The sequence below is a fragment of the Mesoplodon mirus genome, assembly GCF_964341445.2.
Source record: "Mesoplodon mirus genome assembly, chromosome: 5".
Classification (NCBI taxonomy): domain Eukaryota; kingdom Metazoa; phylum Chordata; class Mammalia; order Artiodactyla; family Ziphiidae; genus Mesoplodon; species Mesoplodon mirus.
The window spans coordinates 21226163-21246020 of NC_138980.1; the positions used below are offsets into that span (position 1 = coordinate 21226163).

The 19858-nt window shown below is 43.4% G+C and overlaps 1 protein-coding gene across 1 annotated transcript in view; it reads right to left on the reverse strand.

Moving 5' to 3' along the window:
* Positions 1 to 1213: 1213 nt before the first annotated feature.
* Positions 1214 to 19858, reverse strand: part of LOC309805249 (uncharacterized protein) — a gene marked incomplete at its 5' end in the record, with an annotated part of 94677 nt that continues 76032 nt past the window's right edge. The window contains 4 exons of the mRNA XM_082623182.1: positions 1214 to 9361; positions 10301 to 10427; positions 14339 to 14426; positions 15478 to 15894. Of these exons, the coding sequence (XP_082479308.1) occupies positions 14391 to 14426; positions 15478 to 15894 (453 nt within the window). The 3' untranslated portion in view covers positions 1214 to 9361; positions 10301 to 10427; positions 14339 to 14390. The remainder of the gene's footprint in view (positions 9362 to 10300; positions 10428 to 14338; positions 14427 to 15477; positions 15895 to 19858) is intronic.

A 19858-nucleotide genomic window follows, 5' to 3' on the forward strand; every position in this document is an offset into this window, starting at 1 on the left:
AGTTTAGAGAACAGGTGATTTCGCCAATGACCACCACCCTGACTAGTTCCTGTCATTAGGTCTAGTTTCTCCTCCCTTGGTGCTTATGAAACTCTGTGAGTCTCTCTTCAACCTTCTCTCCCTAGATGATTTCATCCACTCCCACACCTCCTATCTGAATGACTATCCTGAGCCTCAAAACACTTTACAGAGGTATTTCCAGCTGCCTGCTAGACTCTTCATTTGAGGATTTTTCTTCAAATTCAGCTTGTCCAAATCCGAATCCAGTGCATTCCTTTCAAACTCTTTTTGTGTTTCCAAGTTCTGAATTATATCATAACTTCTTCAGCTCCTTTGCCATCAATTCTTAGTTTCATCTCAGAAGCTTCTCTCCCCTGCATTCCAAGTCTAGTCAGTCATCAAATTCCCTTGAATCTCTTCACTAAGATGTCTCTAACAACCATCATTAATACATCCAAGTTCAGGATCTCCTTACTCAATAGTGACTATTGCTATTGACCTTCAAGGTGATCCTCTGACCTGTTTCTCACCTTTCTAGTATTACTTCCCACTGAACTTAACCTTCTTACTATATAGAACTCCTCTTATTATTTCAAAAAGCACTGACTGCTCCTTATTTAATTCATTCAGCAAATACTTAAAAAGCACCTACAACATGTCAGGCTCTATCTTAGGCATGTGATCCACAAGACATTCCAGATCTGGTAATGAAAAGAAACAGTTAACTTCTTTAAGGAGCTCCCAGTTTGGCATTAGAGACAAAAAAGGAGAAGTGTGGTAATTTATACAACAAAAACACAAGACAGAAATGGATGAAAATGTGAGCTTACAACAACATCCAAACTACCCTCAGATAGTACCAAGTACAAGCTGGGAAGGCGTACTAGTGGTGGCCAGAATTTGGGGGAAGAAATGTCTAAAATGGGATTTTAAAGGATTAGCCATAGATTAGATGGAGGGATAGTGTGAGGGCTAAAGGCAGCATCAAAATCTTTGAACCCAAGCCAACTTTCCAGACCTATATCCTTCCCACCTTATCCTACAGGTGGTCAGATTCAAAATTATTCCTATAAAAATGTCACATGCATTTGCAGTCTCATAAGGTTTTCTAGAGTCAGAGAATTGAGGGAGCTATATGCTGAGAATTACACACAACACCACGATGGGGGCAGAACTACACATCTGTAAATTCCAGAATGCCTGTGTTGGTGAAAAAGAGAAATGCTGTTTTAGAAATTCTGTTGTTGGTAATTCTGATTTTTACAGTTTTTTATTATGGAAGATGTTCAGCATGTACAAAAGTGGAGTGAATTGTACAATGAATTGCCAAGCCAGCATCAACAATCACTAATGCTGTTTCATCTATTACCTTATTATGGGTTGAATTGCATCACCCAAAAAAGATATGTTGAAGTCCTAATTTCCAATAACTCAGAATATAACCTTATTTGGTAAGGTTAAGTAACTTTGCAGATTCAATCAAGTTGAGATGAGGTGATTAGGGTAGGTTCTAATATGACTGGTGTCTTTATAAAAGGGAAATTTGGACACAGGCAAGCACAGAAAGACCATGTCAAGATACCCCAGGGGAACACCAAGTGACAAGAGAAGCAGAGACTGGAGTGATGCAGCTGCAAGCCAAGGAACAAGGACCACTGGCCACATCCAGAAGGTAGGGAGAGGCAAGGAAGGATTCTACCTGGAGTTTCAGAGGGAGAATCGCCCCACAAAACTGTGAGACAATAAATTTCTGTTGTTTAAAGCCACACAGTTTGTGGCACTTTGTTGGAGCAGGCTGAGAAAATTAATACAACTCCCTTACGTCTCTTTCATTAGCATATGCTAAAGTACGCTAATTCTGTATTATATCATTTCATCAATAATACTTCAGAACACATTTCTCAAAGATAAGAACTCTATTTGTAAACATAAACACATATTTTTATTATAACCACCAAAATCAACATTTTTGAAGTTATTTTTGCCTGTAAGGTATTAATTACATGTTCTTCACCCAATTCCAATGTGGTGGGTGGGGGGCGGTTTCCACATCAATAATAAGCAATACTTGGATACCAACTGGGTGTCCTCAATTCAGCTCAACTCTGACATTATCTACCTGGAGATAGCATCATATCCCACAGGTTAAGGGTTCAGTCCTATAAGACTGCCCCCTGCCTCCCTCAGACACCAGTTACAAACCCAGGTTATCATCTGTACTTCTGACCAACTGGCTATAAATCAGAGGTTCCCACGACCCCCTTCTTAGGTTTGGTTAATTTGCTACAGTGGCTCATGGAACTCAGAGAAACATTCTGCTTACTAGATCACCAGTTAATTGTAAGAGGATATAACTTGGGAACAGCCAGATGGAAGAGATGCACAGGTCAATGTATGGGGAAAGGGAATGGAATTTCTAAGCCCTCTCTAAGTACACCACACTCCCCAGATCTCCACATATTCACCAACCCAGAAGCTTTCTGAATCTGTCCTTTTGGGTTTTTATGGAGGCGCCATTATACAGGCATGATTGATTAAATCATTGGCCACTGGCAACTAATTCAACCTCCAGTCCCCCTCCCCTCCCTGGAGGTCAACTTTCAAACCTCTAATCACATGATTGGTTATGGCAACCAGGCCCCATCTTAAGATAGGGTCCAAAAGAAACCTCATTAACATAACAAAGACACCTTTGTGGCTCTCATCACCTAGGAATTCCCAGGGTTTTAGGAGCTCTGTACCAAATATATATTACTTATTATAAACCACAATATTTATATAAATCACTAAGGATCTTTATTCAAGCTGCTGTGATTTAAAAGCATTTGAGATAATTTTTCTCTGTGACTAAGCCAACAACCTGAAACACAATTAGGGTCATTTGTTTCATTTTGCTTTCAATATTTATGGAACACTTTTTCATTTTTGTTTAATCTTGTTTTATAATTTAAATTTTTTTTTTTTTTTTTTGCGGTACTTGGGCCTCTCACTGTTTTGGCCTCTCCCGCTGTGGAGCACAGGCTCTGGACACACAGGCTCAGTGGCCATGGCTCACGGCCCAGTCGTTCTGTGGCATGTGGTTATCTTCCCGGACCGGGGCACGAACCCCTGCATCGGCAGGCGGACTCTCAACCACTGCGCCGCCAGGGAAGCCCTATAAACATTTTTATGGTTCCAAAGTCAACATTATAAAAACAAGGTACCTTAAAAAAATTCTACATTCTATCCTTGTTCTCTCAATCCTTTTTCTTTTTCTTCCTTCACCTTATAGGTAACCATTTTTATAGATCTGCTTTTATCCTTTTTTTTTTGGCTTCTCTATTTTTTTTTAATATAAGCAAATATACACTTTGTCTTTTTTGGTATCTCCTCCTTCCTTTGATAAAACTATTCTCACTGTTCTGTTCTGCACTTTCCCCTACTTAGTAATATTATCACCCCACAGTGGAATTTACAGAATTCTTCCTCATTCTTATTTACAGTGAGAATTCCACCATGAGAATGTCCCTCAGCTTATTCAACCAGATTCCTTTGATGGACAGTTGGATTAAATCTAACTGTAATACACCAGGACATCATATGGGTACACGATAAAGGTACAGCTTTAAACCAATATCCATATTGCTAATTAGAAACCACAGCATTTATAAAATTCTAGCCCAAACTGGACCCAATGGGCTAACATTATCCAAAGCCACATACAACCAAAATCACCTCTTCTGCCAGCCAAGAAGAGAGCTAGCTGAAGGCCGTAGAACTACTCCTTAGAATGAGGAAGCTCTTTATGTACTGACATGGAAAGAGTTTCAATATATATCAAGAGAAAGGGGCAGAATAATGTGTGCTGTATAATATAATTGGAGTGGACAGAGAAAAACAAGAAATATTTGTTTATATTTGCATAGAAGAGCTCTCCAGCTACTGCCTCCATGTCACATCTCACCTTGTCGTATCCCACACATATTTATCTCCTCCTGCTCACTCACCCCTCATGGGCTCCATTCTGGCTTCTGTCCTTACCACTACTCTAAGGCAACCATAACCTTCATGTGACAAAGGCAAGATGCTCTCTTCAGTCCCCACCTAACTTACCTCTCAGCAGCATCTGATAGTGACCCCTCATTTTCCTTCAGATGCTCACTACCTAAGCTACAGTGACCCTGAACTTGCCTCAAATTCTTCTCATGTTCCACCAGCTTCAATCTCCTTTGTGTGCTCATTTTCCTCTACCTGAGTTCCGTAGGTTTGAGTGCTAGGCCCCTGATTCTTTTCACTCTGTACCCTTTTCACAGGCCAGCTTCATCTATAAACATACTCTAGGCAAGACTTCTCTACTCTCCATACCTAATTATACAAAACCCAGCTCAAAACAGCAACTTGAGTGTCTCAAAGACAGCTCAACTGAATTTATGATTATTTCCTCCCCCAACCTGTATAACCTTTTTGTCTCTGTAATTGGCACCAGTTCTGAATCAAAACTTTAAAAGGCATCCTTCACACCTCTCCCTCTGCTAATCAATTACCAAGACTTGTTTATTCTGCCATCTAAATATGTCTCAAGTTCATCTCCTTTTCCCTACCTCTACTGATACCATCCTTTATGAGACTTGACTTCAATGACACTAGACTCCCGAGTTTCCTTCTATAGTACACCTTACCCTTGTCTTCCCTATGGGTTCATTTCTCTCTGCCTAGCCATGAAATGCCAGAGTTCCTCAAGATTGAGTCCTAGGCTCTTTCTTGCTCTTGCTGTACTCTGAATCCACTCCACAGGCTAACTCAAACTCAACCACTCTTTCAATTATCTTTAGTGACAGGGTCTCCCAAATTTACATTTAATGCCCAGGGTATATTATAAGGGGTGGAACTCCAAATCAAACAGGCTATTTGACATCTCCACTTGAATAACTGGGTCAACCAAAGACAATTTAAGTCATCCAAAACCATATTTATACCATCCCCCAAATCTGATCTCCTAGCACCACTATCTCAGTGAATGATATCACTGTCCATCCCAGAACAAACCACAAACCAAGCACGCATCCTTGACAACTCCATCTCCTCTATCTTCCATATCTAAACCATCTCCAAGTCCTGTTGCTTTTATCTGCCAAATATCTCTGCAACTGGTTCCCTTTTTTCGGTCTCCATCACGACTACCTAACCAAGTCATTCATACATTCACTAACTGGAAGCTGACTCTGACCAGACACTATTTTAGGTACTGGGGACATGGGAACAAATGAAACAGACAACCCAGCATGAGGGAATTTACAATCCAGAGGAAGAGCTGATAATAAATAAATATGTACTATTTGGCAGTAATAAGTACTCTGAGAGAAAATGAAGCATGGTGAGGGGATAAAGAATGTGGAGGACAAAGGACCTGTGTCCTGTGGAGGACAAAGAACAAAGGATGAGCTGTGTCTAACTGACAAAGTGCCATCTGAGCAGAAACCTGTATAGTGTGAGGAAGTGAGTCAAGTGGGCTCCTGGCCATCAGGAAGAATGGTCCAGGAGAGGAAAAAGCAAGTGCAGAGGCCCTGAGGTGGGAGCCTGCTTGGCCTTCCTGATGAACTACAAGGAGGCCAGGGTGATTAGAGTTCTCCAATGAAGGGCAGAGAGGAAGGAGGTGAAGGCGAAGAGGTAGCTGGGGCCAGACCACAAAGGCCTCTGAGGGCCATGCTGGGGGCTTTGGATTGTGTTCTATGTGATAGAAGCCACTAGAGGTTTTGAGCATGCGAGTGAGATGACCTGATCTATCTTTTAAATAGACCATTCTGGCAGCTACAAGGACAGTAGATGTTGGTGGCAGAAGAGGAGCGCAGGGGATGAGAACAAGACTAAATCAAACATAGTAAACAGGGCCACAGAGCATTTGGGCTCAACTTTCACCTTGTAAGAAATTCACTCCTTAAAATCACTGCATGATATTTCATTAGGTTGCCACTATAACCCCTACAGCACCTTTCTGCAAATTAGAAAAAGACCCCTATTCTCTGTGCAGATGAAGCCCCAGCAAGTCTCAGTGAGTCGAAGGCAGTCCACAAGCAACCCCTTAGCTGACCACCCTTCCAGGTTCAGTCTGCCCTGAATTCTTGCATAAATATAACAAAGGAAGAGAAAAAGACAAAGAAAGAAAAACACCTTTTCATTGGAGGTAACTGTTTACCTAGATCATCCCTGGATTTTAAACTTTTTGAATAAAAGAATATTTTCATGTTAGGTGTAAATCAAACTCATGAGACGTTCAAGTTGATTGAATCACATTATGCTTATTTTATATATATATATAACTTATATACATAATATGCCAGAATAGTGATTAGACTTTGGACTCATTTCTTAAGTAAGAGACTCAGATGAGACGTGTACCCTTTGAGCCATTTCCTCCCATCTCTCAACATGAAACATACAGATCCAGGGATGACAGTTTGTTTTCCCTTTTTGTCTTGTTTTTCCTATTTGTGAGGAGTCTTGAAGTGAAAATTATATTTTAAAAACACACTTGGAGGCAATTAGAGGTTCTAGGAGTCCTACCCTGGAAGCATAAGCTTTTCTGTCACCGGTTGTTCAAAGGGTTGGTTTTTGGTTTTGGCCTACAGTTAATGATCAAGGTACTTCCAAGAACATCCAGGTCCCTCACCTAAGCTCACAGGGAAGTGAGCTCCCCTTGGAAGGGAAACTGTTCCAAGGGCACTTTAGTCCAGGCAAATGGGAGACTCGCCAGGGGTGCAGGAGAGACACAACCACACGCCAGCACACCCAGGACGCCCCATCTCACTGTCTCCTTTGACCAAAGAGAGGAGGTTCATCCCATCAAGAGAAATGCACACACTGCTTGGCTCTGATGGCCTTACTTCCTCCAGACACCCACTCAGAGTTTTCCTTTGGGGACAGTTTCCCAACTCTGAGAAGGACTTGACATCACCACTAGGTGTCTTCAGGGTCTCTCTGGACAGCTTTCGACTCCAGTCATACTTTCTATTCAGTTTAATCCAACTAACATTTCACTCAGGAAGGGGGACTCCTCATGGATCAGAGGCTCCCGAGGCAAATGGAAAGGGAACAATTCTTCCATCTCTTCCTTTGATCTTCCACGCCATACTCAGTCCACACCTGACGCCCCTCCTAAACTCTCCACTGGTTTCCTGCTGCCTGTGTTCTCTGTTTACTTTGTGGTGGTCTCTAGCAGTTCCCACAAAATTAGAATATTTCTCCCAAGTGACAGTTAAAAGATAAAAGGAGAGATACGTGTGGTTCCCACCTCAAAAGATCTCACATTATACGGGGAAGAACGAGCTCTACTAAAGGTGTGGGTGCTTTAGGGATCGAGACAGCCTGTCCCACAGCCCTTCTGCTGGGCCCGCATTGTGAGGGGTCATCACTGACTCGTCTGGACCCGACAGCAACCTCAGACAAGTCCTACTACGTCTATGGCAGGTGGCTCCACATTGGTTGCAGGCTGATCCTTGCACAATATAAACCTGGGCCTGTGGCCAGGGTACTTCAACTCCTCAGAGGCTGTGCCTGGCTCTCAGGTCCCGGCTCCCTCTCCCTGCTCCCGTCTCCACACACCGGCTTCCTTTGTCTGGACTCTCGGACATGCTCTTCCTGTGCCTGAACGCTTCTCACAATGTGGGATCCGGCCCTTCCTCGGGAAGCCTTGCCCACAGCACTCCTCCTGTTCCCCGTTCTCACAGCACCTGCGGCTCTTCCCCCGAGGTCCTCACCGGAGGCTGTCATTCCACAGCCCTGTGTGCGATTAGCCTCCATCTCCACTGAGCTCCGCCAGGGCAGGACCTGCATCCTTCTGTCCAAGGTTGCACTGCTGTTTATCACGGGACAGGGAAGCAGTGAGCGAGGCTTAGAACCTGGCTCCCCCAGAGCCCTGGCCTCCCCAAGTCAACAGCTCTCAGTCCTCAACTTCCATGACAGCCGAATCTGCCAGTTTTCTCCTCTGGTGACTTCTTCTCAGGCTCAGCCACAGATTCTTCCTTCTTAACCCACCTCATAAACACTGAGGTTTCCTGGGACTCTGTCCTCTCCTCCGGTCCCTCATCTGCTCAGCTCAAGGCTTCAAATGCCACCTTTGCACTGATGGCTCCCTGACCTCCCTGTTGAGTTCTGACCCTGTTTACCTTCTACAGCTGTCCACTGGTGACCTCTACCCATATTTCACTAACATTTCAAATGAAACCCATCCCACACCGAACCTGTCCTATACCCTTAATAAAGGGACCTCTCCTCTTTCCTGAACTCACTGCACATGCCTTCCTCCAGGTAATGTCTTGCCTACATTAGGCAATAATCTCCAGAAGGTTCCCACCTCTAGTTTTTCCTCACTTCAAATCTAGGACCAACAGTGTTTCCAAAGTAACCATTCTTAGTTAATTGAAACTGTGTAATAAGGACTCATGAATATATTCTCTGTGAAAATTTTAATAACATTGCATGTAACTAAAGTCCCCTTTCATCAATGCCCATTCTCAGTCCCAATCCAAATGTAACTAGTTACCAGCTTAGGTGTCCCCCGACCTTTCTCTTGGCACTTACACGCACATAATGCATATAGACAAACACCCACGTAATTTTCTTTACACATAGATGGCGATATGTCATAATAATGCACCGTAACTTGCTTTAGTCCTTCACGTAGCTTGGAGCTCTGCCCACACCAGTGCTGCTGCTTTCTGACTGTGGTGCTGTGTGCCAGTGTAGGGACCCACCTCAGCTTCTTTAGCCTTTACTGAGGGACGTTTAAAGTATCTCAGACTCAGACTATTTTTTCTAAAATATCAACAACCATACAACTCTTCTGCTTGAAACTCTTCAATTATTTCCAGTCATCCATGGACAGTTCCCATCCCTAAGAACTGTACCAAAGCACTTCATAGTGTGGCCCCCACCTGGCTCTCTAATCTCATTTCCTTCCTCATCTCTTTCTTTTCCCATATACCCTGAGCTTCAGTCTGAATGAATTATCTGCAGTTCCTTAAATGCACTAAGTTTGCTGAATGAATGCATGACAATGTAGCCCTCCTCTGAAACAACAGGAAATCACAAGAGAAAAGATCCTGAGAGATTCACTTGTGCAGTAATTATCAGAGAAGAAGAGGAAGCTTGTGACTAGGGGCCTTAGCATCCCTTCTCCAAAACTTCTTCAGGACTGAGAACCTGCAGAAAATTCCCCGACCAACATCTCCGAGTTGCACATGCACTCACTTACCAGACTGCTGCCTGCAGACATTCCGCACCCACTCACCTAGAGAGGAGCCTCCAGGGCTTTCTTTCTCTACCTTCCAGGGATCTTCTCCTTGCTGCAACAGGGAGATCACCTCGGGTTTGGAAAATGGGAGTCCTGCTCATAGACCAAAAAGAAGAAAAAAAAAGAAAAAGAAAAAAAAGACTTGATTTTGCCTTGACACAAAGAGGTATCTGAGATCTGAGCGGAAAACTCAAAGGATGATACAGAGAACTTCTGTGGGATGCTCCAGTTGTGCCCCCACAATGTGAGGGGTGTGTTAGGGTAAAAGCAAGGGGCAATGTAACATTTAGTTGTATGTTAGTGAAGTATGATAAACATGCAGACCTGATTAACAGGGTGCTAATAGCTTTCTATACAAGAGGGAATATGTATATACTGTTAAATGTATGTTAAATGGACAGATTAAATTAATATTTGTAACAGGTATCTGTGGAAAGGATTATGTACCAAGTAGCTTGTTTAAAATGAGAAAACACTATCTGACTCCCTTTGAAAGATGGCAGCAGTCAGCAAACTATGGGTCATAGGCCAAATCTAGGCCACTGTCTGTTTATGCATGGCCCTTGAGCAAAGAATGGTTCAAAGAAAAAAAAAAGAAAAGGAATACGTTACAGAGACTATATGTGGCCCACAAAGCTGAAAATATTTACTCCCTGGCCCTTTACAGAAAAAGTTTGCTGACCCCTGTAAAAGAGAATTGAAAAAAGCCAGTGTTGGGTCAAAGAAAAAGGTTGAGGGATGCTCTCTGTTAAGAGATGAGCAAACACATCATAGTTCAGTCATAGTGGGAAAAAGTTGCCTGCAGTGAGGGAATTTCTAATGTGCAGCTCTGTAGATTGTCCCATCCATGGGGCAATTCCATACCTACGAGGGAGAAAAAGGTTTTCAGGTTTATTTATGGAGATCCAGTTTGCACAGTGCTAAGGCAAAACTCAGCTAAAGTTTTTAATGACCCAGGGCTTTTACCCAGGAAATCAGATGCTGAGGTATCCCAATTTCTGAACTCTGTATCTACAGGGAAAATTTCCTTACCCAATGAGACAAGGTTACTATAGTTCTCCAGCATCACATCTTGGTACAAGTTTCTCTCAGAAGGAGCCAGCTTTCTCCACTCATCCCGTGTAAAGAACACAGCCACATCTTCAAACGTCACTGACACCTGTAGAGACAAGCATCTCAGCTCACCCAGGACCACCCATCACACAGGGTGAAAAAGGCGGCAGTGGGGAGTAGACGGGCTACCATGAAATGCTTCTACATTATTCTAGGTTCTGAAGGTTCCAGGTCATTTGCTTAATGAACAACTGACCAATGACAAATAGATACTGAGTAGCATGAAGTATGAACCCGGCTCCGAGTTAACTGCTACAAGAGATGGGTGGAGGTATTAAGGCCATTAGTGGGAGTGTTAATTAGAATAATCTTCCTGTTGGCAATTTGATAACATACATTAGAAGCTTTAAAATGTGCATACTCTTTAACTCTCCAATTACTATATTTGTTTGATAATGAACACTGAACAAAAATGCACATGCAAGGACATTTATCATGGTGTTAGTAACAGCAAAGAAATGGAAACAACCTCAATAATCACTGAGGGAGCTAGTTTAAATAACTGAAGGCACTCTGTGCTCCCTAAAGCTTGAGGACAGTAATAATGGAAATTAAAATAGCTATAATTTATTGAATGCTTTTTTCAGGCTAAGTACTATTCTTAGAGCTTTATATTAACCTTTAGTGTATATCTTTATTTTATCTTCACAACAACCCTATGAAGAAGGTACTATTATTGTGTCCATTTTACACAAGAGAAAACAAAGAGAAATTTATCCAAGTCACACAGCTGGTATGAAGGGAAAACTCACTCCTCCTGCATGTCTCCGCTACTCTTAATACAACACTACTTCACTTCTGACACCAGATGTGGGGGTTTTTCCACACACCAAGCAATTGTGGGACACCAGCTGGGTGTCCTACAATTAAACTCAATTCTGACACCTGAAGATAGTGTCAGATTCCCACAAGACTGGCCCCCTTTCAATGTCAATCACAAGTCCAGGTTGTTACCTGTGCTGCTGACTGACTGGCTCTAAATTGGAGGTTTCTACAACCCTCTCCTCAGGTTTGATTAGTTTGCCAGAGTGGCTCACAGAACTCAGGAAAACATTTACTTACTAGATTACTGGTTGATTATAAAAGAAGATATAGGAACTGGCAGGTGAAAGAGCGGCACAGGGAAGGGGTGCACAGCTTCCATGCTCTCTCAGGATTCACCATTCTCTCTGACTCTCTACATGTTCACCAACCTGGAAGAACTCTGAACCCTTCTGGGTTTTTATGGAGGTTCATTACATAGGCACGATTGATTAAATCACTGACCATTGGCGACTGATTCAACTTTCATCTCCTAGGGTGGTGACAGATGGATAAGAGGGGTTATTGGGGGGCAGGACTGAAAATTCCAACACTTTAATCAAGGTTGATTCCCCTGGCAATTAGCCCGCATCCTTAGGTGGGGTACAAAAGTAACCTCATTAACATAAACTCTGGTGTGGATACAAAACACACCCATTGTGCCTTCATTGCTCTGAAGTAATTTCAGGGATAAAAAGCATATATTACTAACCACTTAGGAAATCACAAGGGTTTTGGAAATTATGTGCCAGGAACAGGGACAAAGACCAAATATATATTTTGTATTATAAATCACAATATCACAGCTGGTCAGTGGTAGAGGTAGAATTCCAATCCAAGGAACTGCCTCTCAACGCCTATCTCATAGGCTTAAGTAATAAATGATAATCCATACAATGGAGGTAAAGAGCAGTGATGGTAGCACCACACTGTGAACGCACTTAATGCCAATATACTCAAAAATGGTTAAAGTGGTGAGTTTAATCTTATGTGTATTTTATCAAAATAAAAAGCTAAAATGAGAAAATAAAAATATACATACATACATATGTACACATGTACATCAATAAGTAATAAATAAATAAAGGTACACAGACAATTATTCTGAGGGCTGCATACCAAAGGTATGACCATGATTATCTCAAGATGTTGGGGTAAGAGTGATTTTACGTTTTTATTCTCTGAGATTTTTAACATTAACATGCAGTGCATGTATAATAAGATAATTTATTGGCACATGGCAGGGAATACAAGAAATGATCTTTGCCCTCAAAAGAATTTACAATCCAACTGGCAGACAAGAAAAACGCGTGAAACAATTTGAACAAGAAAAGTGTCGCTGGACAGGACCATATACTATTTCCTCGTTCAATCCTCATTTTACAGATGAGAAACACAAGGTCCAGGGCAGTTAAGACACCAGGTCACATACTTTACCAATGGCAGAGACAAGACGATAACTGAAGTTTTCTTTTAACCCAGCACTTGGTGGGTATATTCTTTCTCTGGTCTTAAACGTCCTGTCACTGAGTTTTACACACAATTCCACATAGTACTGACGTATCGGCAGCAGGTGAGGTTAGGGAGAAATGTCACATAGGACTCACAAGCAGGGATGGAGAAGATTCTGGGTAAGAGAGCAGCCTGGCTCTGTTGGAATGGAACGGGAAGGGCTTAGAAAAAAGTAGCCCAAATATGCAGAGGCAGGTCCTAGCCACAGTCTCAGAAGATCAACCACTACCACATTTCATGGGTCCAAAAGATACACAACATCACATTGCAGAGAACTCTGGTCATTTGGGAGCCAGGCCTGCCCTGTGTTCTGAAAGATGTACCAGACGAAAGGCTGGATGATAACTAACATGAACTTAGAGGCCAGACATACCTGGGTTTGATTTCAGGTTGCCTGACTTCGTTGAGCCTCAGTTTCAAGTGTAAAATGGGGGTAATAACTTCTGCTTCGCTATGACAGTGAGAACAAAGGTGAAGCCCTCAGGATATTCCCCAGCAACGTTAACTACTATTGTTAGATGAGGATGAGTAAAGGAAGGACACTATAGTCATTTCTATCTACCAACAGTAGATAGATAGACATCATGAACTAGAATAATATCGTTTAGCTACCACAACCACCACATATTGAACATCTACTATGTGCCCGGCCCTGACAAGAACGCTTTCCATGCACTAACTCCCAGGATCCTCTCATCTACCCTTTGAGGTAGGCCCAGTTGTTGTATTCACTTTACAGGTGAAGAAACTGAGGCACAGAGAGGAAAGAAACTGAGGCACAGAGAGGAAAGAAACTGAGGCACAGAGAGGTGGAGTTTTTTGCCCAAGACCCATTAACAGCAACAGAGGAGATGGGCACAAACCTGGCCATCTGGCTCAAAAGCCCCACTGAGGAATCACTGTATACACTGCCTCTCCACTACCAATATCCCATGAAACTCTCACTGCTGCTTCCTGAGGAGTCTTCTCTCTGCTCTTGGAGTCAAGAGACCTCTCCATCTACGTCCCCACCAGCATGGCTATCCTTTGTTCACACAGTGGCTCACCTGGATGGGGTCCCACCCTCATTCTCACAACATAAAGTTGAAAATGGCAGGTCAACATCAGTTTTCAAGAGAGTGACAGAAGCAAGGCACATGATCCAGAAAGTTAAGATGGAGAAAAACTAAGAACTATGGACTGGGAAAAGCCTGGCGAAGGTATCATGAGGATTTCTCAGGGGCGGAAAGAAAAAGAAAAGCATTCTGGCCAAGGGTAGGGAGGGGGACACGACTGAGCAAAGGAGACAGGCCAGAAAGGAACTCTGCCAAGTGTGCATGTTTGTTTGTTCTGACCCCAAGTGGTATAAGACATGTGGCATCTTACCTATCAATTCAGTAATCATACAGTGAATTGAGATTAATGAATAAAAGAGTGTCTATTAGAAAAAAAAAGAGAAACACAAGCCATGGATTGGGGGGTTGGAGGCAAGCATTCCCTATGCAATCCACCATCCACCAGGGTGGACTAACTCTTCCAAGGCAGAAGGACATGGGCTCCAAATCCTGGTGAAGACTGTATTGGGGAGAAAACTTCAGTTTGTGGGTAAAATAACAACAAAAAAAAACCATCTATCTCTAAGACCTGAGATGGCAATGAACTCACCGGAGACCTTGCTTCCCTCTGTTCAGGAGCCATGTCCTCTTTCTGGGCAGTTTCACCTTAGGATGGGAGAAGTCTCCAGAAGCCAGATCTGAGAGAAGAAAAAGGGAACCAGGAGGAAGCCCCTTCTGCTTTCTAGACCTCAGAATCAGCAGCTCTGAAACCTTTATACCACTTGAAAATGATGCCAAGTGCCCCCAGAGAAGGAAGTCAGAAGGAACGAGGGCTAGACAGGACCAGAGAGAAGGGCTGGGTCATCCTGGTCCAGGCCCAGCTCCTTCCCTGGCTCAGAGGAAAAGTCCTAGGACTCTATCAGCAGTAGCAGCAACTCCCTGAGCCTCACCGCGTGCCAGGCACTACCTATCAATACATCGAGGCCCACAGCACAGTTGGCATTGTCAGCACCCCATTTTATAGATCAGGAAACTGAGGGCAGAGTGGGAGCAACTTGTCCCAGTCCACACAGCCAGGGAGGGTGGCACCAGGGTTCCAGGCACCGCGGGCTCCAGAGCACCTGCTCTAACCTCCCTGCGTGCATGTGACAACTTTTCTCCACCTCAAGCATTCCCACCCAATTCCTCCCCCTCCTGTCAAGGAAACAATTTCCAGATTTCTAGAGAAAGCTGCTTCGGAAAGGGAAAACATCAGCTCTCCTATGGCGGGGAGGGGCTGCTGTCTTGAGGAAAGGGCACATTAAACCAAAGACCTGGGTCCAGTCCTGGCTCTGCCACTGGGGGAAGCTGGCGACTCACTTCTCGCGTAAAACAAGCCTGTCACTCGGGAGTGCAGGGGTGACGGTAAGGGGAGGAAATAATTTTCTCACGTTCACTGCCAGCCTGAAACAAATTCAAATGCCGGCAGGCGCTGAGCAGGTAGCGCGCTGGGAACTGGTCGGGAAGAAGCAGGAGGGTGGCTGGGTCCAGCCGATGGGGACGATGTGTCCGACCTGTCTCGTTCAGGGCCACGTCAGTGGGATGGCTGGGGGCGGCAGGCGAACAGAGCCAGGGGTGCCCGGCTCTCGGCCCGCCGGCGCCCACAAAGACCCGGCTCGCGTCTCTTGGGCCTGTGCCCCATGCCCCGGCGACGCATGCTCCCGAAGCCCGGTCCTCCCTCCCGCATCCTGCCTACCCCCCGCCGCTCACCTCGCCCAGGCATCGGGGGTTCCGCGGGCCGCAGGCTGGAGGCTCCGGAACTGCCACGGCCAGACAGAAGCTTCCGCTGGGGACTCCACGCGGTGCCGCCTCGGCGGACCTCTGGCGAGTAATTAGCTCATGCCAACGGCAAACGCCCGACGCCCTACGCCCCACGTAGGTCCGGGAGGGACGGGGCAGGGACAGTCGCGAGCCCCTCTGGGAAATGTAGTCCATGCGAGAACAAAAGATTCTGGGAAATGTAGTTCTTCGAGCTTGTCTGCGAGGAGAGCCCTGGCTGAGCCTATCACTTGTCCAGACCCCATTCTGGGTTCGTGGTCGAGCTCCTTGGGCTGCTGGCTCCTGGGTTCCTGGTTCTTCCAGGAGGAAACCGACGTTCCTACAGGGCAGTGACTTGTAGCTCTGCATCTGCGTAAATGAGAGCAAGGCAAGTAGACAACCGCCAAGAACAAACCTATTTCCCCGTAAGTCTTTCAACAAGAGTGTATGGAGGACTTCCCTGGTGACTAAGTGGTTGAGAATCCGCCTGCCAATGCGAGGAACACGGGTTCGAGTCCTGGTCCTAGAAGATCCCACATGCCTTGGAGCAACTAAGCCTGTGTGCCAGAACTACTGAGCCTGTGCTTTAGAGCCGGCAAGCCACAGCTACTGAGCCCATGTGCCACAACTGAAGCCTGCGCACCTAGAGCCCATGCTCGGCAAGAAAGAGAAGCCACCTCAATGAGAAGCCCACGCACCTCAACGAAGAGTAGCCCCCCTCACACCACAACTAGAGAAAGCCTGTGAGCAGCAACGAAGATGCAGCACAGCCAAAAATAAATAAAATAAAATAAATTAATAAAGAAAAAGAAATTTATCCTGAGCACAGACTCTACATTCTCGCTATATGCTATGTTCATCGTTGCTCAGCTGTGTACCAGCGCTGTGGCACAGCTCTGTGTCTTCAGATGACCCCACTTGGAAGCACACTGCTTGCTCTACCACCAGTAGACTTCAGGGGTCACACTGCACGTCATCCCCATGGTTCCAGTCCTTACATCATCTTTAAAAGTTTTCCCATAAGAGGTTTAATTAATGAATTGTCTAATACATAACAACATGCATGTGTAATCAGTACTGCATACCATTATACCTATACCAATTAATAACATTGAAACCCAAATCTAATCTTGTCCCATAGGACTCAAATCATTGGCTAGGTTTAAGGAGCACATATTTTGAAACATTTAAATTTGATCCAGTTCTAACAAGTAATCCACACTTATTCTATTCTCATTCACATCATTTATGACATTACATTAATACTTTCTTTCATTTCTTGGCTCAGCAATACATCAGCCCAAGAAATGTGACTTAGCAAATTGTGGCATATTAATCTCTTGCTAGCACAGAATATATTTTGTAAAGATTTCAAGATATCCCTTACAGATTTCCTCCTGTGTCTAAAGCACTATGCTCATAAGGCATGTGATTCTGTGTGTTCTCAAGGCCTCCAGACACCAGGTAACAATGGCCCACACAGAAGGACAAATCTGAGAATAGTCTTTAAGTTGAAGTGAGCATTTTCTGTCCCAAGAGGTAAAGGTAAAAAATTATGATTAATAAACGTACCCATGCATCTTAACATACAGAAAAATTTAGATCTTATACCTTCTATCCAAGAATATATAGCTAAGATTAGATAGGTGTAACTTTGGGGCCATTATCCTCCACATCCTCCAAGTGTCCAGAAGTATCTTCTGGCCCAGCAGCCATAATTTCATCTGGCTTCACACCATTTTATTGTTTCATTTATGTTTTGAATAGATACAAGGAGTGCAGTGTGACAGCTGGTCTTTGTCAGATATTTCCCTTCAGTGGGAGTGGTCTTTTCAGAGGTGCATACAACTATTCAGCAGCTGTCTCCTCAGATGTTTCAGATGATAGCTCAGGTACAAGGAAGCAAGACTCATGTTGGCTTTGAAGCCCTAGGCCCTATCAGATCTAATGTATCTTGTAACAGCCTATGAGAAGAGCTGAGTTTCCAAGGTTCCTGCAAGGGACTTGCCCAGTGTAAATACACTTTACCAATCAGGAGTCATTTTTATCTTAAGCAATGTTGCCTCATCATGCAGCTGATGAATCTTTTGAGCATGTTACCAAGGCAGTCAGAAACATAAATAAGATTGTTCAGAAACACAGTTGACATACTTTCTTGGGTGGTTACCAGGGGAACAGAGCTAAAATGCTATTCCAAGGTCAAATTCTTTCACAGAGAAAGAGAAAGGATTTCCTTATCTTATTACCTACCACCCATCCCCTTGTTCTTTGGTTAATTGTTTTTTTTCATTAAACTCTATTTTGAGATCATTACTGATTCGCATGCAGTTGTCAGAAATAACACACAGGGCTCCTGTGTATACTTTACCGTTTCCCCAGTGGCAACATCTTGCAAAACTATAGTACAATAATGTGCTTCTTAGCTTTTTTAATACAGAAAAGAAGACAGGTTAGTATATACCTGGTCACCAGGACTTACATTGTAAAATGGGCCATTAACAACCACTTTATTTATTAAATAATTAGGTGATTTTTTTGATCAAAATAACTTTTTAGTATCCATAGTATTTTTATAGGAAATTTTCTACCAAATAATAGTATGACGGTATTTAACACACCAAACAGTGTTATTTGACAGAGTTAACAGTATCTCTTTCACCCTCTCAGCAAGTGTCTCTTTTAGGTATCTCAAACTTAGTATGTTTTAAATTGGATGTTTTATCTTCTCTCCCAAACCAGTTTTACCAACATTTTTAGTAGACTTTATTTTTTTAGATCATTGTTAGCTTCACAGCAAAACTGAGCGGAAGGTACAGAGAGCTCCCATAGACCTCCTACCTTACCCACATACACAGCTTCCCTCACTATTTTTTTTTATATACTGCAGGTTCTTATTAGTCATCCATTTCATACACATCAGTGTATACATGTCAATCCCAATCTCCCAATTCGTCACCTCAACCCTGCCCACTGCCACTTTCCTCCCCTAGTGTCCATACATCTGTTCTCCACATGTGTCTCAATTTCTGCCCTGCAAACCAGTCCATCTGTACCATTTTTCTCGGTTCCACATACATGCGTTAATATGCGATATTTGTTTTTCTCTTTCTGACTTACTTCACTCTGTATGACAGTCTCTAGATTCATCCATGTCTCAACAAATGACCCAATTACGTTCCTTTTTATGGCTGAGTAATATTCCATTGTATATATGTACCCCATGTTCTTTATCCATTCATCTGTCAATGGGCATTTAGGTTGCTTCCATGACCTGGCTATTGTAAATAGTGCTGCAGTGAACATTGGGGTGCGGTGCATGTGTCTTTTTGAATATGGTTTTCTCAGGGTATGTGCCCAGTAGTGGGATTGCTGGATCATATCATAATTCTATGTTTAGTTTTATTTTTTACATCTTTATTGGATTATAATTGCTTTACAATAGTGTGTTAGTTTCTGCTTTATAACAAAAAGAATCAGTTATACATATACATATGTTCCCATATCTCTTCCCTCATGCATCTCCCTCCCTCCCACCCTCCCTATCCCACCCCTCCAGGTGGTCACAAAGCACCGAGCTGATCTCCTTGTGCTATGCGGCTGCTTCCCACTATCTATTTTACATTTGGTAGTGTATATATGTCCATGCCACTCTCTCACTTTGTCACAGCTTACGCTTTCCCCTCCCCATATCCTCAAGTCCATTCTCTACTAGGTCTGTTTCTTTATTCCCATCTTACCCCTACGTTCTTCATGACATTTTTTTCTTAGATTCCATATATATGAGTTAGCATATGGTATTTGTCTTTCTCTTTCTGACTTACTTCACTCTGTATGACAGACTCTAGATCCATGCACCTCACTACAAGTAACTCAATTTCGTTTCCTTTTATGGCTGAGTAATATTCCATTGTATATATGTGCCGCATCTTCTTTATCCATTCTTCCAATGATGGACACTTAGGTTGTTTCCAGCTCCTGGCTATTGTAAATAGAGCTACAATGAACATTTTGGTACATGACTCTTTTTGAATTATGGCTTTCTCAGGGTATATGTCCAGTAGTGGGATTGCTGGGTCATATCGTAGTTTATTTTTAGTTTTTTAAGGAACCTACAAACTGTTCTCCATAGTGGCTGTATCAATTTACATTCCCACCAGTAGTGCAAGAGTGTTCCCTTTTCTCCACACCCTCTCCAGCATTTATTGTTTCTAGACTTTTTGATGATGGCCATTCTGACCGGTGTGAGATGATACCTCTTTGTAGTTTTGATTTGCATTTCTCTAATGATTAATGATGTTGAGCATTCTTTCATGTGTTTGTTGGCAATCTGTAT